Here is a 22,892-nt window from a genome sequence, read left to right as displayed (position 1 = left end):
CTGGTTTCAACATGTGGCCATTGCCCACAAGGCAGACAAAGCCATCACCATCACAATCGGGTTGTATTTATACATTTTCTATTTGCTTTCCCTTCCCTGTATCCTTTGTAACTTCCCTACCTCAGATACCTCTTTTAAGTTATTGTTGAACTTTTCTTTTTAATTTGCAAATCGAGTGAAATTGATTTATTTGGGTGTGCTTACCTTCCTCTCTCTCTCACTACTTCTAATCCCTTTCTTTTGGGAAAGGAGGGGGAAGAGGGAAGGGCACTCTACAAATTGTTATTGGTTCTATCAAATTTATTGGAGTCTCTGGAAATTAAAATTAGAACCAAGACATTTTTCTAGGTGCAGTTAGACACAGCAGTTGTGCTTCCTGCTTGTTTAAGTTTTGACTAAAGCCAAGGACCTGCACTAAGTAGTTGGAAACTTAATGGAATATTATTATAATAAAACTGAGGGGGTTTGTTTTGTGTTTTCTTTTTCTCCTGTTGCTTCAAGACCAAGGATCCACAGCTCCATCTGTTCCTGAATGACTACAACACGTTTTTCACTGTGACTCCCAGTGGCATCACTCGCTACCTCACCCTGCTGCAGCCTGTTGACAGAGAAACCCAGCAGCTTTACACCTTCTCGGTAAGCTGAAGGCCTCTGAAGGCCCCCTCAGGTCTTCTTCAGAACACGTGGTGGAAAAATCCTGAGTTATAACTGTGGTGGAGGCAGGGAACTATCATGGCTGAGTCAGGAATTCTAAAAACCATAACTATATTTTATTTTCCTGGAACCCTGCCCCCAAACTATACACAAAAATTAGTTTAGTTTATTAACAGACTCAGTTCTCTCAGGAATTTCTTCCAAAAAGGATATTATAGATAAATTTGGTCATTTAAGAAGTCAGGAAATGGAAAAAGCTAAGCTATAAATACAGCTTTACCCCACTATCAATCAGGCTGAGCAGAAGATTAAGGGAGCAGCAGGCATTACTCACACAGATGAGATAGGCATTGGGCAATGATCCCTTGCTGGATTCCTCTGCAGGAGCAGCCTTCTGACTGCAAGCAGTGTCCAATCATAGAGATCCACAGCACAGAAGCCCTTAACTGAGTGGCAGAGCTGCCAAACTCGGAAATGTCTCAAGCACTTCTTCCCCAGTGGGATGGTGGTGGAAGGATGCTGCCTTCAGAGCAGCAGAGGAGAGCCAAAACTGCTAGGGTGCCCAGTTCAGGCGGCCGCCAGGAAGTTGGCTACTGGTAGGGTCTGAGAGAGGGCGGTCCAGATGCTGCCAACTCTCTCTCAAAGGACCCCAGGGCTGCCAAGCCTGCAGGTGTGCAGAGAAGGGTGCAAAGTGAGGAGAACTGTCCAAAAGCAGGGACAGGATAAAACCAAGAGCCTTCCAAAGGTAGGAGCCTTCCAAAAGTGGGGACGGTCCAATCATGGCAGGAACCTGTCCTGCACAGTGACAAGGGACTCTCCAGATGGGGAACTCTCAAGGCAGGAACCCCAAGGCAGGGGCTCTTGCTCTGTTTATCCTTTCCTAGACAAAGTGCCCATTTACCATTTACACTGGGCACAAAACCCAGCCAAGCACCAGCCTGACTCCAGTACAGGCTTCCACACAGGTCAGCCCACGTGCAGGAGGGTGCCTCCTGCTGTTCCCCCTTCAAGCCCACAGGGCAGGGAAAGCAGTTTTTGTGCCTTCTTCTGCCATTCAAACCTGCAGAGCGGGAGGGAGAAGGAAGGAATTTGGGCTACGCCTGGACAATAACCCCCTTGAAGGTCATGGAAGTGTCACAGAAGAGGGCAAAATGAAGGCTGACCAGCAGCAGCGGGGCGGGGAGAGAGTTGCTAACTGGAGTGGTGTGCTGTTCCAAAATACATGTGTTCCAACAAGCTGCAGCTTAGAACTTGCCCCAAAATTCCTTATTTCCCCGGGAAATGCTTCTTCCCTCTCCTTTCTCCTGCTAATCTGACAGCTTGTCTTAAAGGCATCCTTTCACATTGCTTTCACCCTGAGCCTCGCACGCTGAAGCCTCAACCTCACCTGAAGCCTCCTCTGGTCATTAAGTGCAGACAAAAACTAAAATGCTTCATTTCTTAGTTGTCTGACTGCATTTCCTCGTAGCTGGAATCATATTCACAGAATCATATCATAGAATTATAGAATCAAGCAGGTTGGAAGAGACCTCCCAGATCATCCAGTCCAACCTAGCACCCAGCCCTATCGAGCATCATGTTGGAATCATATTAAGAGCATCATCTCCATGATCCCAGGCTTGTATCTTTCTCATGGCGCAGCCTGACTTATCTTTGCTCTACCCAGCATGATCTTTGAGGCCACATTTGCCTTCTCTTAGCCCTTGACGCCTGCACTGAGTGTTCCTGCCTGATTTTAGTACAAAATGCAAAAGGCAAGCTAACATAATCCACAGAGAGCAGGATTTGAAAGGAGAAAAAAAACCCAAACCAAGCCAGAACCAAAAGCAGCATAATATTCCCTCAGGCACTCCCCAGTCTGTCAGTAAACATCTTAGCAGCCCTAAAGCAGTTGGCAAATGTTCTGGAGGGAAAGCCTGTTTCCTCCTCGGGGGTTCCTAGTGAATGCCTCACTGTTCCCCGTCTGCTTAGCATTTGAAAGGAGAGCTCAGGTTTCCCCTGGGGAGTAAGAAGGCCTCTAGCTCTTTAAGCCTCACTTTAAATGGTGTCTTTGAGGTTTAACACCTGTGTGAGGCATATTCCTGAGCTGCAGTGTCCAGGCTGTGCTCCTTGAATGTGTTCGGCTCAGCTGGGCTCTACCATGGACTGCAGCTTAGATCCTGGCCCAAATCACAGAATGACAGAATCTTAAAGGTTGGAAATTACTTCAAAAAGATCACCCAGTCCAACACTCATGCCAGAGGAGGATCACCTAGAGTAGGTCACACAGGGAGGTGCCCAGGTGTGTTCTGAATGCCTCCAGAGAAAGCTCCCTGGAGCAGCCTGTTCCATGGCTGCATCACAGTCACAGTGAAAAAGTTTCTCCTTATGTTCATGTGGAATCTCCTCTGCTCCAGCTTGCTCCCATTGCCCCTTGTCTTATCATTGGACATCACTTAGCAGAACCAGGCTCCATCTTCCCAACACTGCCATCTTTAACACCAGGAATGAGGGCAGCCCTCAGGCTCTTCTGCTCCAAGCTGCAGAGCCCCAGCTCCCTCGGTCACTCCTGTAATCACTTTTGTGGCTCAGCGCTGGACTTTCTCACGCAGTTCCCTGAGGTCCTTCTTGTACTGAGGGGCCCAGAACAGGACACAATATTCCAGATGTGGCCTCAGCAGGCCAGAGTAGAGGGGAAGGAGAACCTCTCTCAACCTACTAACTACAGCTCAGGATGCTATTGGTCCTCTTGACCACAAAGGCACATTGCAATGCCTAGGTGGGTTCTGAATGCCTCCAGAGAAGGAGACTCCACAATCTCTCTTGGCAGCCTGTTCCAGGGTTCCATCACCCTCACAGTGAAAAAGTTTTTCCTTATGTTCATGTGGAACCTCCTCTGCTCCAGCTTGCTTCCATTGCCCCTTGTCCTATCATTGGGCATCCATGAGCAGAGCCTGGCTCTATCCTCCTGACACTTGCCCCTCTCATCTTTATCAACATGAATGAGAGAAGCCCTCAGGCTCCTCTGCTCCAAGCCCCAGCTTCCTCAGCCTATCCTCACAGTGAGATGTTCCACTGTGTTCAGCAGCTTTGTGGCTCTCTGCTGGACTCTCTCAAGAAATTCATGGCAGGGGCTGGAAGGAAGAGCTGCCCATCATAAGTGAAGATCAGGTTTGTGATCATCTGAAAAACCTGAAAGTGTTCAAGTCCATGGGACCTGATGGGATACCCCAACAGGTGCTGAGGGAACTGGCAGATGAGGTTGCTCAACCCCTCTCTACTCTATTCCCAAAGTCCTGGCAGTCTGGTGCAGTCCCCACTGACTGGAAAAAGGGAAACAGAACTCCCATTTTCAAAAAAGGTAGGAAGGATGAGCCAGGGAAATCCAGGCCAGTCTCACCTCTGTGCCCAGTAAGATCATGGAGCAGACCTTCCTGGAAGCACTACTGAAACAGAAGAATAGTGAAGAGGTGTCTGGGTACAATCAGCATGGCTGCACCAAGGGCAAATCCTGCCTGGCAAACCTGGTGGCCTTCTATGAGCAGGTAACAACATTCATAGCTGAGGGGTGAGCAACTGATGGCAGTAACCTGGAGCTGAGCAAGGCCTTTGGCACTGTCCCACACCACATCCTGGTCTCCAGGCTGGTGACACATGGGTTTGATGGGTGGAGCACTGATGGATAAAGAACTGGCTTGATGGCCACACCCAAAGAGTGGCTGTCAATGGCTCCATGGCCAAGTGGAGCCAGTGACAAGTAGAGTCCCTCAGGGGTCAGTCCTGGCACCAGTCTTGTTCAACATCTTTGTGGGTGCCATGGACAGAGGCACTGAGTGCAGCCTCACCAAGTTTCTGCCCACACCAAGCTGTGTGGTGCAGCAGCCAGGCTGGAGGGCAGGGATCCATGCAGAGGGACCTGCACAGGCTGCAGAGGTGGGCACAAGCCAACCTCCTGATGGTCAACAAGACCAAGGGCAAGGTCCTGCAGCTGGGTGGAGGCAATGCCAAGCACAAATCCAGGCTGGGCAGTGAGTGGCTGGAGAGCAGCCCTGAGGAGAGGGACTTGTGGGTGCTGGTGGACGAGAAGCTCAACAGGGGCCAGCAGTGTGCACTTGCAGCCCAGAAAGCCAAGCAGAGCCTGGGCTGCCTCAGGAGCAGTGTGGCCAGCAGGTGGAGGGAGGTGATTCTGCCTCTCTGCTGTGCTCTGGTGACACCCCACCTGGAGTACTGCATCCAGTTCTGGAGCCTCTGGGACAAGAGGTCTGTGGAGACGCTGGAGTGTATCCAGAGCAGGGCCAGGAGGATGCTGAGAGGGCTGAAGCAGCTCTGCTTTGAGGACAGACTGAAAGAGTTGGGGCTGTGCAGTGTGGAGAAGAGGAGGCTCCCAGGTGACCTTCTTGTGGCCTGCCAGTATCTGAAAGGGACCTCCAAAAAAGCTGGGGAGGGACTTTTCAGGATATCAGGGAGTGACAGGACTGGAAGGAATGGAGCAAAGCTGAAGATGGGTAGGTTCAGCCTGGATGTGAGGAGGAAGTTGTTGAGCATGGGAGTGCTGAGAGGCTGGAATGGGTTGCCCAGGGAGGTGGTTGAGGCCCCATGGCTGGAGGTGTTTCAAACCAGGCTGGATGAGGCTGTGTGCAGCCTGCTCTAGGGTAGGGTGTCCCTGGGCATGGCAGGGGGGTTGGAACTGTCTGATCCTAGTTGTCCCTTCCAACTCCGACTGATTCTATGATTTTGATTCCTTGAAGTTCATCTTGACCTGAGGGGCCCAGAACTGGACAGAGTATTTCAGATGTGGCCTCAGCAGGCCAGAGTTAAAGGGCAGGAGAACCTCTCTGGACCTATTAATCACAGCCTTTCTAATCCACCCCAGCATACCATTTGCCTTCTTAGCCACAAGGACACATTACTGGGTCATGAGCATCCTTCTATCCACCAGGACCATTTCCCCATTTCCTCAAGAAATGCTTCTTCTGTCTCCTTTCTCCTGCTGGTCTGACTCAGTTTGTCCTATACACATGCTTTCATGGTGCTTTTGCCCAGAGCCTTGGTCACTGCAGCCTCCAGCTCAGCCAAAGCCTCCTTTAAGCTGTTAAGTGCAGACAAAAGTGAATGCCAACATGCTTAACTTCTTAGTTCTCTGACTGTATTTCCTCATGGCTGGAATCACGTTGAGAGCACACCACTCAGGTATGTTCCTGTTCTTCTTTACCCTCAAGATGACAGCTTCTGATGGTGTCCAGGAGAGCGTTCCGGTGACCGTCAACATTGTGGTGATCGACGCCAACGACAATTCCCCTACCTTCTCCAACCTGTCATACAATGTCAAGATCTACACAGACATGGGACCTGGGGAAGGTGTGATAAAGGTAATCAGGAGGTTTTTATTAGCTTTCTGAAGTCATTTTTTTGTGCTACCACCAGGGGGTTTTGTCCGTACCGGTTGGAAATGCCCTGAAATGAAATGTGTGTGCCTCCACCTGCCTCATTATAGAGCCATGGAATTGATTCAGTTGAAGAAGACCCCTAAAATCATGCAGCCCAACCATCAGCCCAACACCACCACGGCCATGAAACCGTGTCCCAAAGACCCCTGTTACAGGATCACAGTATGTCAGGGGTTGCAAGGCACCCAAAATCCAACCCCCCTGCCAGAGCAGAACCATACAATCTAGCTCAGATCACACAGGAACACACCCAGACAGGCCTTGAAAGTCTCCAGAGGGGGAGACTAACTTCTCTGGGCAGCCTATTCCAGTAGCCTTGAAGTAAAGTTGTTCCCCCTTCTGTGGAAGTAGAACCTCCTGTGCTGTAGCTTCCATCCATTGCTCCTTGTCCTAACCCAGGGAGCAGTGAGCAGAGCCTGTTGTGTCCCCCCCCACCTCCAGCCCTCAGATGTTTATAAGCATTGAGTAAATCCCCTCTCAGCCTTCTCTTCTCCAGACTAAGCAGCCCCAGGTCCCTCAGGCTCTCCTCATCAGGCAGTGCTCCAGTCCCCTCATCATCCTTGTAGTTCTCCACTGGACCTTCTCCAGCAGATCCCTGTCCCTCTTAAGCTGAGGAACCCAAAACTAAGCACAGTACTCAAGATGAAGTCCATACCTTTCTTGAAGACCTCGAGTGATGGTGACTCCACCTCCCTGGGCAGCCTGTTCCAATCCCTGACCAGTTTTGCAGCAGTTGTTCCTAATGCCCAACCTAATCCTCCCCTGACACAATTTCTGTTTGCTTCCTCTTGCAACCCTTCTGCTGTGAGGACAGGCTGAGGGAACTAGGATTGTTTGGCCTAGAGAAGAGAAGGTTCCAGAGGGACCTTAGAGGTGCTTTCCAATACCTGAAGGGATCCTGCAGGAAAGCTGGAGAGGGACTTTTCCTGAGGGTATCTAGCAGTAGGATAAGAGGGAATGGCTTGAAGCTGAGGGAGAGTAGAGTTAGAATGAATCTTAAGAAGTTCTTCAATGTGAGTATGGTGAGACTCTGGAACAGGTTACTCAGGGAGTTTGTGGATGCCTCCTCACTGGGCATGTGTAAGGCCAGGCTGGATGATGTCTTGATGCAGCTGAATTCAAGAGGTGTCCCTGCTGATGGCAGTGGGGTTAGAGTAGTTGGTCTCTGAGGTGCTTTCCAACCTAAACCATTCTATGAGTCTGTGATACCAGGGAGAAGACACCGACCCAAACTCAGTCCAACCTCCTTTCAGGGAGATGTAGAGAGCAATGAGGTTAATCCTCAGCCTCCTCCAGACTAAGCACCCCCAGGTCCTCATAGGACCTGTTCTCCAGACTGTTTTCCAGCTTACATAGCTATTAAAAAGTTGCCAACACCAAGGACTAGGTCTGTCTTTGAATCACAGAATCATAGAATCAAGCAGGTTGGAAGAGACCTCCAAGCTCATCCAGGCCAACCTAGCACCCAGCCCTAGCCAATCAACCAGACCATGGCACTAAGTGCCCCAGCCAGGCATTGCTTCAACACGTCTAGAGATGGTGACTCCACCACCTCCCTGGGCAGCCCATTCCAATGGCAAATCTACTATGCTGGGATTCTGTGAGTTATTCTTACAGCTCCTAGCTGTCTGCATCACTGGCTTCACAATTTGGATGTGACAGATGTAAAATCCTCATCCAGTCAATCCCCAACATCCACAACCAGATCATGTTGCTCAGAGTCCCATCGAGCCTGACCTTGAATATCTCCAGGGATGGGGCCTCCAGCCTCTTCCAGTGTTCCACCACCCTGATAGCAAAGAACTTCTTCCTGATGTCTAACCTACATCTGCCATTCTCTAGTTTCAGACCATTGCCCCCCTGTGTTTTGTCTTTGAGAGAAGCCCAAGTCACGTGTTTGGAGAGCAAATGAGCAGTGAAAAATTTGTTGAACACAAGCCCAGGGAGAGAAGCAGTTTTAATTAAAGCTTCCAAGCACTGATTTATGTCTCAGTGCAGACAGAAGGTAAATCCTGGTTGCACTGAAGTTAATAGAAAAAAATGCTTTTGGGGAAGCTAATTCTTGGAAGATCTCAGCCATGCTCATGAGTGCTTGCACTCTAGATGGATGAGAAGGCAAGACATTGTTAGTAGAGGTCAGCAGTCAAGGGTGGTAGAAGGCAGGGTGAATACTGGCAACAAAAATAATCCATCAGCTAAATTAAGGACCAAATTGCCATATTCTGAACGGGAATCAGAAGTTAAATGTGATGGAAGAGTACTGGCAGAGAGTTCAGCATCACTGACACCTGCCCTGCTTCAGCTGATTGCCTCACCATGCTTGCTCTCTTTGCATCTTTGGAAGTGTTGTCCTTGGCTTTTCACCAGCCTGGGCTACAACTGCTTACAAAACGTCACTGACAGCCATGGGGGCAATTTCACAAGACACAAGTTTTAGGCATAATTAAGTTCCTTCAAAATACACAGGAGGCTGTGTGGGAAACAAGTAAATTATTGTGAAAAACTTACTTAGAGTCATAGAAACACAGAATTAGTGAGGGTGGGAAGGGACCACAAGGATCAGCCAGTTCCAACCCCCCTGCCATGCCCAGGGACACCCTACCCTAGAGCAGGCTGCACACAGCCTCAGCCAGCCTGGCCTTAAACACCTCCAGCCATGGGGCGTCAACCACCTCCCTGGGCAACCCATTCCAGCCTCTCACCACTCTCATTATTATGAACAACTTCCTCCTCACAGCCAGGCTGAATCCCCCCACCTCCAGCTTTGCTCCATTCCCCCTAGTCTTGTTACTCCCTGATGTCCTTAAAAGTCCCTCCCCAGCTTTTTTGTAGGTCCCCTTCAGATCCTGGAAGGCCAACAGAAGGTCACTTTGAAGCCTCCACATCAAGAGCTGTGTTTGCAAACTCCCCTAAACTCCAACCCTGGACATGTTTAAGGGTCATTTGGATGTGGTGCTTAGTGCTACGATTTAAGGTGACTCTGGTAGAATAGGATTATAGTTTGGACTTGCTGATCCTGCAGATCTTTTCCAACCTGGATGTTTCTGTGATTCTGATAAATATTGACCAAAATATTGAGCAAAATGCAGGTGAAGCTCAGGAGCTGTGGGTTTGACATCAAGAGGTGTGTTTGCAAACTCTCCTGAAAGCCTAACTCTCCATACAAACATGTGACATTTGCAAGGAAAACACAGTCACTTGATAGTTTGGGTACAGAGATACATCCAGTGCTACAACCCACCCCCCCAAAAAAAGCAAACCCCAAACATGTGCATCAGTGCTTTTTCCTCAGAGAGAATGAAAGACCTGGGGCTACTTAGTCCACAACAGACTTGAGAGGGGATCTTCTCAGTGCAGAATCACAGAATCACAAAATCTCTTAGATTGGCAAAGACCTTCAAGCTCCTCGAGTCCAATCATCAGTTTCACACTGACAAGTCCTTGACTAACCCAAACCCCTCAGCACAACATCTCATCACTATCAATCACTATGCTTGGAAAGCACCACCAGCAGCAGCCAGTGCAACCTTCATCCCAGCAGCCTTCATCACTACACCATAGCCTCAAGCACCACATCCACTCTCCTTTCAAACACCTCCAGGCATGGCAACTCCACCACCTCCCTGGGCAGCCTGTTCCAGTGCCTGACCTCCCGCTCAGGAAACAACTTCCTCCCAACAGCCAACCTAAGCCTCCCCTGATGCAACTTGAGGCCATCTCCTCTTGTCCTATCATGAGTAAGTGGGGAGAAGAGACCAGCTCCAGCCCCACTACAACCTCCTTTTAGGTAGCTGTAGAGGGCAGTAAGGTCCCCTCTCAGCCTCCTCTTCTCCAGACTAAACACCCCCAGCTCCCTCAGCCACTCCTCACAGGCCATGTTTGCCAGACCTCTCCCCAGCCTCATTGCCCTTCTCTGCACTGCTCCAGCACCTCAGTGTCCCTCTTGTACTGTGGTGACCAAAACTGGACACAGTACTGGAGGTGTGGTCTCAGGAGTGCTGAGTACAGGGGCATGAGCACCTCCCTACTCCTGCTGCTCGCACAATTGCTGACCCAGGCCAGGATGCTGTTGGCCTTCTTGGCCACCTGGGCACACTGCTGGCTCATGTTCAGCTGCTGACCAACAACAGCCCCAGGTCCCTTTCTGCCAGGCAGCTCTCCAGCCACTCCTCCCCCAGTCTGTAGGGCTGCTGGGGGTTGTTGAGGCTGAAGTGCATGACCTGGCACTTGGCCTTGTTAAACCTCATGCCATTGGCCTCAGCCCATGGCTCCAGCCTGTCCAAACCCCTCTGCAGGCCTTTCCTACCCTTCAGCAGATTGACACTTCTGCTTCATTTGGTGTCATCTGCAAACTTGCTGAGATTGCATTTGATGCCCTCAGCCAGGTCACTGATGAAGAGATTAAACAAGACTGGCCCCAAAAGTGAGCCCTGAGGGACTCCACTTGTGACAGGTCACCAGCTGGATTTAACCCCATGGACCACAACAACTTGGGCTCAGCCATCCAGACAGTTTTTAACCCAGCCAAGAGTCCACCTGTCTAAGCCATGAGCTATCATCTGCTCCAGCAGAATGCACAGCAAGAGCTAAAGGGCAAAGGACAAAAGGATGGGGCTGGACTCTTGTCTGCCCATCAGGACAGCAAGCAGAAACTGGCAGCCAGGAGGGTCTATCTGAACATGAAGAAAAACTTGTTTGGTGTGTGGGTGCTGGAGTCCTAGAGCAGTCTGCCCAGGGAGTGTCCTCTGCAGAGATGCCAAACTCCCCATGCCATTGTCATCCTGGGCAAGCTGCTGTGGTTGACCTTGCTTTAGTAGGGGCATTGGATTAGATGATCTCCAAAGGTCTCTTACAAACCCCCTACCATGTGGAACTTTTCCTGAAGTATAAGCACTCATCTGCAGTGATAACTAATTAGATCTGTGGGCTTTGTCGTGTAGGGCATCAGTCAGTGCAGTGTCCTAAGGATTTAAAATGTCTCAGAATTTCCCCCTTCAAGGTGCATGTGCCAGGAAACATGAGGCAGAAGATGTTGCTGAAGAGGACTGCAGTATGTGTGAACAGAGTGGTTTCAGCAGCCAGAGTTGGCTGTAGAGATGCTCAGAGGTGCCTGAACTGTGCTTATGGTCCTTGGGCTGAAGCAGACCAGGTTAAACCAGGTGTGGTGCTGAAAAGCTGCTGTGCGCCAAGAGGACCTGCTGCTCTGAGGGGTTTTGCTTCCTGGTGTTGCAGCTGCAGGTATTTTCAGACTCTGGAGGTGTGCAAAGAGCAGGAGTACAAATTCCATAGGAGAGTGGCTCTAGGAGGCCATCTGTGGTAGTCTTTTTGTGCCACCAGCATTAGAATCACAGAACAGTTTGGGTGATTTTAAGGATCATCCATTTCCAAGCCTCTGCCGTGGGCAGGGACACTTTCCACTAGTCCAGGTTGCTCAAGGCCTGATTCAACCTGGCTTTGGACCACCTCCAGACAAGAAGCATCCACAGCCTTCCTGGGCAACTTGTTTCAGTGTCTCACCACCGACACTCTAAAGAATTTTTTCCTCATCTCCAGTCTCAATCTCCCTTCTTCCAGCTCAAATCCATTGTCCCTCATCCTGTCACTACAAGCCCTTGTAAAAACTCACTCCTCAGCTCTTCTGTCGCCCCCTTCAGGTACTGTAAGGCCTCTAGAAGGTCTCCCCAGAGCCTTCCCTTCTCCAGGCTGAACAGCCCCAACTCTATGGACAGGTTACTTCTAGAATGACACTGTGAAGATGGAAGTGAGTAGTGGGGAAGGCAGGCTTTGAACTTCCCTTTGCTAAAAATGACAATTATTATGGACATGTAAGAGTTCAGAGAGTGAGAACTTGCCCTCCTCCACACTTCTGTCTGCATGTGGTGGCTGCCAAACTACCTGTAGTGAGTCTATACTGTGGTCAGAAATGGAGGGTAGATGACTATGGCTGGCTTTGGAGAGAGGGTGTTAACAGAGGCTGAGGGAGCTGGGGGTGTGCAGCCTGGAGAAGATGAAGCTCAGGGGTCACTAGTAGATAGCTGAAGATGAGGCATCAGTGTGCCCAGGTGGGCAGCAGAGCCAATGGCATCCTGGGCTGGCTCAGGAGCAGTGTGGGCAGCAGGACAAGGGAGGTTCTTCTGCCCCTGTGCTCAGCACTGCTCAGGCCACACCTTGAGTGCTGTGGCCAGTTCTGGGCTCCTCCATTCAAGAGAGATGCTGAGGTGCTGGAAGGTGTTGAGAGAAGGGCAGCAAGGCTGGGGAGGGTCCTGGAGCAGAGCCCTGTGAGGAGAGGCTGAGGGAGCTGGGGGTGTGCAGCCTGCAGAAGAGGAGGCTCAGGGCAGAGCTCATTGCTGTCTGCAGCTCCCTGAAGGGAGGCTGTAGCCAGGTGGGGTTGGGCTCTGCTGCCAGGCAAGCAGCAACAGAACAAGGGGACACAGCCTCAAGCTGTGCCAGGGCAGACCTAGGCTGGATGTGATGAGGAAGTTGTTGTCAGAGAGAGTGATTGGCATTGGAATGGGCTGCCCAGGGAGGTGGTGGAGTGGCCGTGCCTGGAGGTGTTGAAGCCAAGCCTGGCTGAGGCACTTAGTGCCATGGTCTGGTTGATTGGGCAGGGCTGGGTGCTAGGTTGGACTGGATGAGCTTGGAGGTCTCTTCCAACCTGTTTGATTCTATGATTCTAAGTATGTCCCTGACTGCCAGGTCTACAGGCTGCTTAAACACCTCCAGGGATGGTGACTCCGTACTGCCCTGAGCATACCATTCCAATGCTTGGGAATCCTTTCAGTGAATAAATATTTCCTAATATTCAGCCTGAACTGCCCCTGGAGCAGCTTGGAACCATTTCTTCTTGTCTTACCACTTGTTCCTTGGGAGGAGAGACCAACACTCACTCCAATTTCCTTGCAGGTAGTTGTAGAGAGTAATGTGGCCTGCCCTCAGCTTTCTCTTCAACCCCAGCTCCAACAGAGATTCCTTGTAGCCCAGGTGCTCCAGGCCCTTCACCAGCCTTGATGCCCTTCTCTTGGCATGTTCCTGCACCTCAGTGTTCTTCCTGTAGTGAGTGATGCAGAACTGTACATAGTACTAGAGGTCTGCTCCCTGCTTGATCACTCTGAGGCAGCACTGTGTCCTAGCTTCTCAGTGACCCTCACCTCTTCCTTGTCACATGGCCCACTGTCCCTGCCTCAGCCAAGATAGCAGTTCTAGCCATCACACCATGCCACAAGTGTTCCAGGCTTGTCTCCAGTGAGCCTGGTCCTTGCCCAGCCTAGCTGAAAGCCCTGTCAATGATCCTGTCCAACTCCCATGACAAAACCCTTCTCCTCTTTTGGGTGGCGTGTACCCCATCTGCAGCCCCACTTATAGAATCAGATCTTATGGTAGCTCTTAAGCTTTAGTTCTCTTTAATTCTGGGTTTGATCCGTGGGTCTGTCCCCAAAACTTACTGAAATCATTTATCTTTTCAAGCATTCAGTGTTTGTGAGTATAATTAACCTCATTAACCTGTGTTCTTGTGCAGTCAATTAATTTCCTTTCTCAGGTGGCCCTGTTCCAAATCCTGTCATTTAAACACTTGGGCCCTTGAGTTTGCATAAAGACTTTGTTTGTCTTTGTGTGTGTCCTGCTTTTGGAGTTCAGTGCAGAAGGTTATTTCTGTGGCATGTAGGTTGATAGTTACTCTTTGGGACGTTAACGAAAGCATCCAGAGTGGCTTGGACAGGCTGAGAGGTGGGTCCAAGCCAACCTCGTGAAGTTGAGTGTCCCTGCCCATGGCAGGGGGGTTGGAACTAGATGATCCTTGTGGTCCCTTCCAACCCTGACTGATTCTGTGATTCTGTGATTCTATTCTAGTTCAAGGAGGGAGAGCAAAATGCTGCACATGATAGATGCAGTCCCAAGCACAAATCCAGGCTGGGCAAGAAGTGGCTGGAGAGAAGCCTTGAGAAGAAGGACTTGGGGGTGTTAGTTGATAAGAAACTCCCCAGGAGCCAGCAATGGTAGCTGGCAGCCCAGAAGGCAGCTCTGTACTGGGCTGCATCAAAGGTAGTGAGAGCAGCACAGTGAGGGAGGGGATTTACCCCTCCACTCTGCTTTGCACTGTGTCCAGTTCTGGAGCCCCCAGGGTAAGAACGACTGTAGGAGGCTACGAAAATCTACCCATCCTAGTGCAGCAGTGATGAGTTGGCATTGTTGGAGGGAAGCATCTCTGCCAAAGAAATTCCACTCAAATCACTTTAGAAGAATTAAATACTTCCATGCTAGACATGAGTTTGGGTTGCTGCACTGTGAGGCAAAGAAGCAGAAGACTGATTATTTCAGGAGAAGATCAAATGATTTTAAGTGCTGCACCAGGTGCAGAGAAGGGCAATGAGGCTGGGGAGAGGTCTGCCAAACATGGCCTGTGAGGAGCGGCTGAGGGAGCTGGGGGTGTTTAGTGTGGAGAAGAGGAGGCTGAGAGGGGACCTTCCTGCCCTCTACAGCTACCTAAAAGGAGGTTGTAGTGAGGCTGGAGCTGGTCTCTTCTCCCCACTTACTCATGACAGGACAACAGGAAATGGCCTCAAGTTGCATCAGGGGAGGCTTAGGTTGGCTGTTGGGAGGAAGTTGTTTCCTGAGTGGGAGGTCAGGCACTGGAACAGGCTGCCCAGGGAGGTGGTGGAGTTGCCATGCCTGGAGGTGTTTGAAAGGAGAGTGGATGTGGTGCTTGAGGCTATGGTGTAGTGATGAAGGCTGCTGGGATGAAGGTTGGACTGGCTGATGCTGGTGGTGCTTTCCAAGCATAGTGATTCCTAGTGATGAGATGTTGTGCTGAGGGGTTTGGGTTAGTCAAGAACTTGTCAGTGTGGAACTAATGATTGGACTGGAGGAGCTTGAAGGGCTTTGCCAGTCTAAGGAATTCTGTGATGAATGCTGTGTATAGCTTATCCCATGGGAATATGGTCGATCCTCCATGAAGCAGCCTGGCCCCTGACAGTTTGCACTCCTAAGAAAGAAGGCAAACCTCACTCTTGTTAACCCACTCAAGCCACTTTAGTTTTTAGCATTTCAGTGAATTTGTTCTGATTTACTGTAGACTTCTTGTTTGGTTTTGACAAGGTTTTGACTTTTTTACATTAAATTTAACTCTTCCCTGAGCCTATGGACAGAAAAAATGTGAGGTTATCCCCTAGAGCAAATGAGTTTTTCATGTGCTCTCCTCAGTGTTTAATGTTGCATGCACATGGGATTCACTCAAATATTACAGCTTTGAGCTTTTATTCTTCATCTCCCTTCCCTTCCAGCCAGATCTCCTTTTATGATCAGGTTCTCTGCCTGGTGCATGTGGGGCTAGACTGCAGCAAAGCCTTTGGCACCGTCTGCCACAACAAGCTCCTGGCACAGCTGGCAGCTCCTGGCTTGGACAGATTCACCCTGAAATGGGTCAAGAACTGGCTGGAAGGCCAAGCCCAGAGAGTGGTGGTGAATGATTCCCCGGCCAGCTGGCATCCAGTCACTGGTGGTGTGCTGTCTACAACTACCTGAAGGGAGGCTGTAGCCAGGTGGGGTTGGGCTCTTCTGCCAGTCACCCAGCAACAAAACAAGGGGACACAGTCTCAAGCTGTGCCAGGGGAGGTCTAGGCTGGATGTGAGGAGGAAGTTGTTGGCAGAGAGTGATTGGCATTGGAATGGGCTACCCAGGGAGGTGGTGGAGGCACCGTCCCTGGAGGTGTTGAAGCCAAGCCTGGCTGGGGCACTTAGTGCCATGGTCTGGTTGATTGGACAGAGTTGGGTGATAGGTTGGAGTAGATGAGCTTGGAGGTCTCTTCCAACCTAATTCTATGATTCTATTCTAGTTGCAAGGCTTGATCCCTCCTGTTCCAGTTCTGTAGTTTCCCTTGGACAGAGGTGGTTTGAAAGTTGTAGGTGGTGCATTGACAGGCCACAGCCTGTTCAGGTGTGATGCTGTATGGATTGGTAGGTTACATTCTATCTTGTAACACTGATGTCAACAAGTTACTCTACCTGTCAGTTGTGAGAGTGTCCCAGGGACGAGCAGAGGGGGTCTGGCAGGTGGACATTTAGTGTGTGGCATTTAGGGGTCCCCTAGCTGACATAATGCCTGTTGATCCTGCTGTAGGCTTCACAGTCCTTGCTAAGCTTTTGTGTCATTGTGTGTAACCCCTTAAATCCTGGCCTCAAAATCCTGCCTGCAGTGCTGCCCACTGCTGCCAGTGTTTCTGTCAAGCCAAAGCAGAGGAGCCAGCTGAGCCCTTTTGGGAGCTTCTTTGTCTATTCCTTTTTGGTTTTGGAGCCCTGCAGGGAATCGTGTCTGAGGCTGAGATTTCTTCTCCTGTTTTGTGCATTCCAGGGGGGGCTCTGCTGCTGTACCTGCTGGTACCCTTGCCATTTTCCATTTCAAACTGCTCAGCTGCAGCTGGAAGCAGCAGCAGGACCCCGTCCTGCCATCATTCCCTGTCACTTCTCCTCCACCACTGTTGGTAGCAGGCAGCTGAGTGCCCAGGCAGAGCTGCCAATTCCTGCTGTGGTTGTGCCCTTTTGGAAGTTCAAGTACTGCTTGTGCTGATTTATGTTATCCATCTACTGAGGTAATTTACAATCACACATAATTCACAGCCAGCTGAGACACCAGTGAGAAAATTAAGAGTCATCTGAGAAACCCCCAAGGAAAGAAGAAATTAACCTCAGAAAAACCATGTGGGTGGTCCAGTGGTGACTCAGCCCTGCATCTAACAGCATCATAGGATGGTAGGGGTAGGTAAGGACCTCTGGAGATCATCAACCCCAATCCTCCTCTCAAGGCAGGATTGCCTACAGAAGCTCTCACAGGAACACATCCAGGTGGGTTTTGGGGTTTAGAATCATAGATTCAACCAGGTTGGAAGAGACCTCCAAGATCATCCAGCTCAGCCCTGGCCAATCAACCAGACCATGACACTAAGTGCCTCATCAAAGCTTTGCACCTCCAGGCACAGTGACTCCACCACCTCTCTGGGCAGCCCATTCCAATGCCAATCACTCTCTCTGACAACAACTTCCTCCTCACATCCAGCCTAGACCTGCCCTGGCACAAATGTAGACTGTGTCCCCTGGTTCTGTTACTGGGTGCCTGGCAGCAGAGCCCAACCCCACCTGGCTACAGCCTCCCTTCAGGTAGCTGCAGACAGCAGTGAGGTCTGCCCTGAGCCTCCTCTTCTGCAGGCCAAACACCCCCAGCTCCCTCAGCCTCTCCTCACAGGGCTGTGCTCCAGGACCCTCCCCAGCCTTGCTACCCTTCTCTGGACACCTTCCAGCACCTCAGCATCTCTCTTGAATTGAGGAGCCCACAACTGGACACAGCACTCAAGCTGTGGCCTGAGCAGTGCTGAGCACAGGGGCAGAAGAACCTCCCTTGTCCTGCTGCCCACACTGCTCCTGAGCCAGCCCAGGATGCCATTGGCTCTCCTGGCCACTCTCCTGGCACCTCTCCACTGCTGCCTCATCTTCAGCTCCTCTCTCCCAGCACCCCCAGCTCCCTCTCTGCCTGGCTGCTCTCCAGCCACTCTGTCCCCAGCCTGTAGTGCTGCTTGGGGTTGTTGTGGCCAAAGTGCAGAAGCCTGCACTTGACCTTGTTCAGTCTCATCCCATTGGCCTCTGCCCACCCATCCAGCCTGGCCAGGTCCCTCTGCAGTGCTCTCCTACCCACCAACAGCTCCACACCTGCTCCTAGCTTGGTGTCATCTGCAACCTTACTGATGCTGGACTCAATCCCCTGGTCCAGATCATCATTAAAGATGCCTGGAACTGGCCAGAATGCTTCAGCACAGAGTAGAAGAGGAGTGCTGGGATCCTCTCTGTTTGCTGTGTATGGTGATAATTAAGATGCAGTTTTAACTGTAGTAATACAAGTCAAATTATTGGCACTGAGAGCAGTTTACTCACATACATCAGGTGTGGAATAACTTGTGTTATTCTCTGTATGTGTGGAAGAAGAGAGAGAAAAGACATGATGTTCAACATCTTTGTGGGTGCCATGGACAGAGGCACTGAGTGCAGCCTCAGCAAGTTTCTGACCACACCAAGCTGTGTAGTGCAGCAGCCAGGCTGGAGGGCAGGGATGCATCCAGAGGAACCTGCACAGGCTGCAGAGGTGGGCACAAGCCAACCTCCTGAGGGTCAACAAGAGCAGGTGCAAGGTGCTGCAGCTGGGTGGAGGCAATGCCAAGCACAAATGCAGGCTGGGCAGTGCCTGGCTGGAGAGGGACTTTTTAGGCTCTGAGGGAGTGAGAGGACTGGGAGCAATGGAGCAAAGCTGGAGGTGGAGAGGTTCCGCCTGGAAGTGAGGAGGAAGTTGTTCGTAATGAGAGTGGTGAGAGGCTGGAATGGGTTGCCCAGGGAGGTGGTTGAGGCCCCATGGCTGGAGGTGTTTCAGGCCAGGCTGGCTGAGGCTGTGTGCAGCCTGCTCTAGGGTAGGGTGTCCCTGGGCATGGCAGGGGGTTGGAACTGGATGCTCCTTGTGGTCCCTTCCAACCCTGACTGACTCTTTGATTCTTTGACAAAAGGCTGAGCTGGGACATGATGCTGTCAGCTGCTGTGACTGAGGTATGGGCTCATGTTGCTGACTGTGTTAACACAGGGCCTGGATAGGAAATCTCAGGCTGCTCTGTGGCATGGCAGTTGGAGTCACTGCTGCTCCACACACTGCTAAAGGCAAACAGGTGTGGTTTCTGAGCTCTGTTTTTTGTCTGGCTGTGTAAATTGCAGACTGCCAGGTTGGAAGGGACCCCAAGGATCATCTGGCCCAGGCTTTCCAGGTAATGATAGAGTCGAAATGAGATGGCCCAGAACCTTGTCAAGCTGAGTCTTTAAACTGCCTAATGGGGGGGATTCCACAGCTTCCCTTCATAGACTTTCTTCTGGAGTCTAATCAGATGTAATGTGACCTGCTTTACTCAGCTCTCATGACACCCCACCTGGAGTCCTGTGTGCAGTTCTGGAGCCCCCAGCACATGAGGGACATGAAACTGTTGGAGCCAGGCCAGAGGAGGCCACCAAGATGCTCAGAGGGCTGCAGCAGCTCTGCTATGAGGACCGACTGAGAGAGTTGGGGCTCTGCAGCCTGGAGAAGAGAAGGCTTCAAAGAGCCCTTGCAGCAGCCTTCCAGTATCCGAAGGAGGCTACAGGAAGGCTGGGGAGGGACTATTGACAAGGTCCTGTAATGACAGGATGAAGGGTAATGGGTTTAAACTGGCAGAGGGGAGACTCAAACTGGATGTTAGCAAGAGGTTCTTTCCAGTGAGGGTGGTGAGACACTGGCACAGGTTGCCCAGGAAGGTTGTGGCTGCTCCTTCCCTGGAGGTGTTCAAGGCCAGGCTGGATGAGGCCTTGAGTGACCTGTTCTAGTGGGAGGTGTCCCTGCATATGGCAGGGAACTGGAGCTGGATGAGCTTTGAGCTTTGGTGAGAGGCTGGAGTGGGTTTCCCAGGGAGGTGGTTGAGGTCCCATGGCTGGAGGTGTTTAAGGCCAGGCTGGATGAGGCTGTGTGCAGCCTGCTCTAGGGTAGGGTGTCCCTGGGCATGGCAGGGGGGGTTGGAACTGGCTGATCCTTGTGGTCCCTTCCAACTCTGACTGATTCTATGATTCTATGGTTCTATGACTTTTAACAGGGGCCTTTAGTGACAGGATGAAGGCCAATGACTTTGAGCTGGAGGAGGCGAGATTGAGACTGCAGATTAGGAAGAGATTGTTGACAGTGAGGGTAGTGAGACACTGGAATCCAGGGAGGTTATGATGCCCCCTTCCTGGAGATGTTCAAGGCCAGGCTGGATGAGGCCTTGAGGAACCTGGTCAGTGGAAGGTGTCCCTGCCCATGGCAGGGCCTTTGGAACTAGATGATTTTTAAGGTCTCTTCCAACCCAAACCATTCTATGATTCTATCACATAGTAAATGTCTTCTTCTCCCTTCCCCTCCTTTATAGGAAGTATTATGAATTGCAATCCACAGACTAAACTTGGTCTTAGTCTTCTTGATTAGTGGCTTAAAGCAACTTGCTCACAATAATCTTAGGTAAGCAGTTTTTCTGCACTTCATGATGGTTTTCCTCCTGTTGCCCTTCATTGAAATGGTGTCCTTGTTGTACAGTAAATAGCAATGACTGCCTATGTTACAGGTGCTCCAGTTTCCCCTCTCCTCCCCTCCCCCCCCGCCGAGGTGCCTTAGAAGAAGCGACTGCAGCCCACCTCTGAAGCATGCCTGCTGACACTCTGGTTTTGACTTGCAGCTGACTGCTGTAGATGCGGACGAGGGACCCAATGGACAGATAGTGTATGAAATTTTGGCGGGGGATCAGGGAGACTTCACCATCAATGACCGGACAGGCCTTATCACCATTGCTCCAGGAGTTGTGCTGGCAGTGGGGCGCTCCTACGCCCTCACTGTCAAAGCATCTGATAGTGCTCCTCCTGCACAGAGAAGGTAATTGCTCTTCTAACCAAACTCGTGTTTTACGCAGTGCTGAGCAGCGCGGCGCCGGCGCGGCGCACCCTTACGTCTCTGACTCCACCGCTTGGGGTGCGTGCTGCCGAGTGGAAGAGAAGTGGCCTCTTAGAACTCTTGCCCCTTTTTGTTCCTTGTTTGTGTTTCCCTTACAGGATGGAGTTGTCATCGTTTCATTTGCTTACCATGTTCTGTTTGGTAAGAGCTGTGGTGTTGTGCTGTTGTTGTGCGTGCGTGTTTGGTAAGAGACATGTCTGGGGAGGCGTGCAAGGACCAGGCAGTGATTGTTCTCAGCACAGCTGAGGCCACACCTTGGGTACTATGTTCACTTTTGTGGCCCTCACTCTAAGAAGGACATTGAAAAGTGTCCAGAGAAGGACAATGAAGCTGATGAAGGTCCTGAAGCACAAGTCCTGTGAGGATGGGGTTGTTTAGCTTAGAGAAAAGGAGACCAAGGGGAGACCTCATTACTCTGTAGAAGTCCCTGAAAGGAGATTGGAGTGAAGTGAGTGTTGGTCTCTCCTCACAGGGATCAAGTCATAAGACAAGAGGAAATGGCCTGGACTTGCACCAGGGGTTGATTTAGGTTGAGTGGTGAAAGAAAGTTACTGACTGAAAGGGTTCTCAAAGACTGGAACAGCCTCCCCAGGAAGGTGGTTCAGTTCCTGACCCTGGAGGTGTTTATAAGAGGCAGAGATGTGGTGCTGACAGATGTGGTGGAGCTCCAGTCATGGTGGAGCACCAACCATTGTTGGACTGGACAATCTTAAAGGTCTCTTCCAACCAAAGCAATTCCATGATTCTGTGGCTTTATGAAAGCAAATGAGGAGGGAAATGCTTTTTGTTCAGCAAGCATCTTGCTGTGATGTAAAAATGATTAGACAGAGTGGCTACTGAGCTGGAGACCACTTCTCACAGTAAAGGGTGTGCATGGTCATCTTGGCTTGCCAATGCTGTGGCCCCACTAAGGCCTCAGTTCTCAACAGTAGGATTATTTCTGTTCTCCACCAACCAATGGGCACAGCCTGCAGGGAGCAGCCTGCAGATTTAGTATAGTTAGAATAGGATGCTCCTATGTTCAAAAGGATTGGTGATCTTGGTTCCCACTTATTTGCTGCTTTGGAGTTTGTCTTCTGCAAATGGCAGTTGTGCACAAATGTCATTGCATGAAGGTACAGAGGAGTGCATAGAAACGTTTCCATGTGCTGGGGGAGTGTTGATAATGTAACAGCCTCATTGTCCAAAGAGGATGCCAGAGAAAAGCACTAACTTCCAGCATTCAAATCTCTCATAACCTTTTCTCCTTCTCAGATGGGGAATGTAAGAAGGAAAGAGAATACAAAATGTAATTTCACACATTGGCTTTTCAGAACCTACTGCTTCCAGCACATCTCCAGGAAGGCAGCTCACGGTGCCGTGCACATGGATGATAATTGCATTTTCCATTCATTGAAGTATTGACATTGTTAGATTCCTCCCAAATCTAATATCTGCTGACAGAGTCTTCTGGTTGATTTTTCTTCTCCTCTGCCTCTTGCTTTGCTTGCTTGATAAGCCCTCTGAGGACAGCTGATAGCAGAGCATTAGTAGTGCTGCGGACTGCTAGCACAGTAGTGGTGTGGTGCTAGCACAGTACTAAAGCAGAGAAGATCAATACTGTCACTTCAGAGAGCTTCAGTATCCAGCTGTGTGGCCCTGACAGCAGTGTCCCCTACCATACAGCTTTGACTGCTGTCAGCCCCTTTTATATTGGGGAAAGCTTTCTGTTGGCTAAAAAAAGACAGTTGTTATGGTGAGTGTTGGGAGTGTCTGAAAATGCATTGCAGTGATCTTCAGGAGTGGAAAAGCTCTTTTCTTGTGGTCTCTGCTGGCCTTCACTTGTATAGAATTAATCACAGAATCAACCAGGTTGGAAGAGACCTCCAAGATCATCCAGCCCAACCTAGCACCCAGCCCTAGCCAATCAACCAGACCATGGCACTAAGTGCCTCAGCCAGGCTTGGCTTCAACACCTTCAGGCGTGGCAACTCCACCACCTCCCTGGACAGCCCATTCAAATGCCAATCACTCTCTCTGACAACAGCTTCCTCACAACATCCAGCCTAGACCTGCCCTGGCACAACTTGAGGCTGTGTCCACTTGTTCTGTTGCTGGGTGCCTGGCAGCAGAGCCCAACCCCACCTGGCTACAGCCTCCCTTCAGGTTGTTGTAGACAGCAGAATTACAGTGTGTCATTTACTCCATAGCAGTATTCCCATAGCTGGGCAGTCCCAGGGCTAGCCTGGTCTTCCCTTGAGTGTGTTTAGGACCTAAAGGTGAGGGGTTTTGTGTCTATGATGGTT

General features: G+C 50.6%; 1 protein-coding gene across 11 annotated transcripts in view; it reads left to right on the top strand.

Annotated features, from left to right (window-relative positions):
• PCDH15 (protocadherin related 15) overlaps nt 1-22,892 on the top strand; it is a 1,224,756-nt gene that overhangs the window by 993,892 nt on the left and 207,972 nt on the right. For all 11 annotated transcript variants that reach the window (XM_064145003.1, XM_064145009.1, XM_064145013.1 and 8 more), the window contains 3 exons: nt 502-636; nt 5,853-6,002; nt 20,336-20,529. In XM_064145003.1, coding sequence (XP_064001073.1) covers nt 502-636; nt 5,853-6,002; nt 20,336-20,529 — 479 coding nt within the window. The remainder of the gene's footprint in view (nt 1-501; nt 637-5,852; nt 6,003-20,335; nt 20,530-22,892) is intronic.

The sequence above is a fragment of the Pogoniulus pusillus genome, chromosome 6, assembly GCF_015220805.1.
Source record: "Pogoniulus pusillus isolate bPogPus1 chromosome 6, bPogPus1.pri, whole genome shotgun sequence".
NCBI lineage: Eukaryota > Metazoa > Chordata > Aves > Piciformes > Lybiidae > Pogoniulus > Pogoniulus pusillus.
Note: the sequence above shows the minus strand (reverse complement) of the source record. Positions and strands in the feature narration are given on the sequence as shown.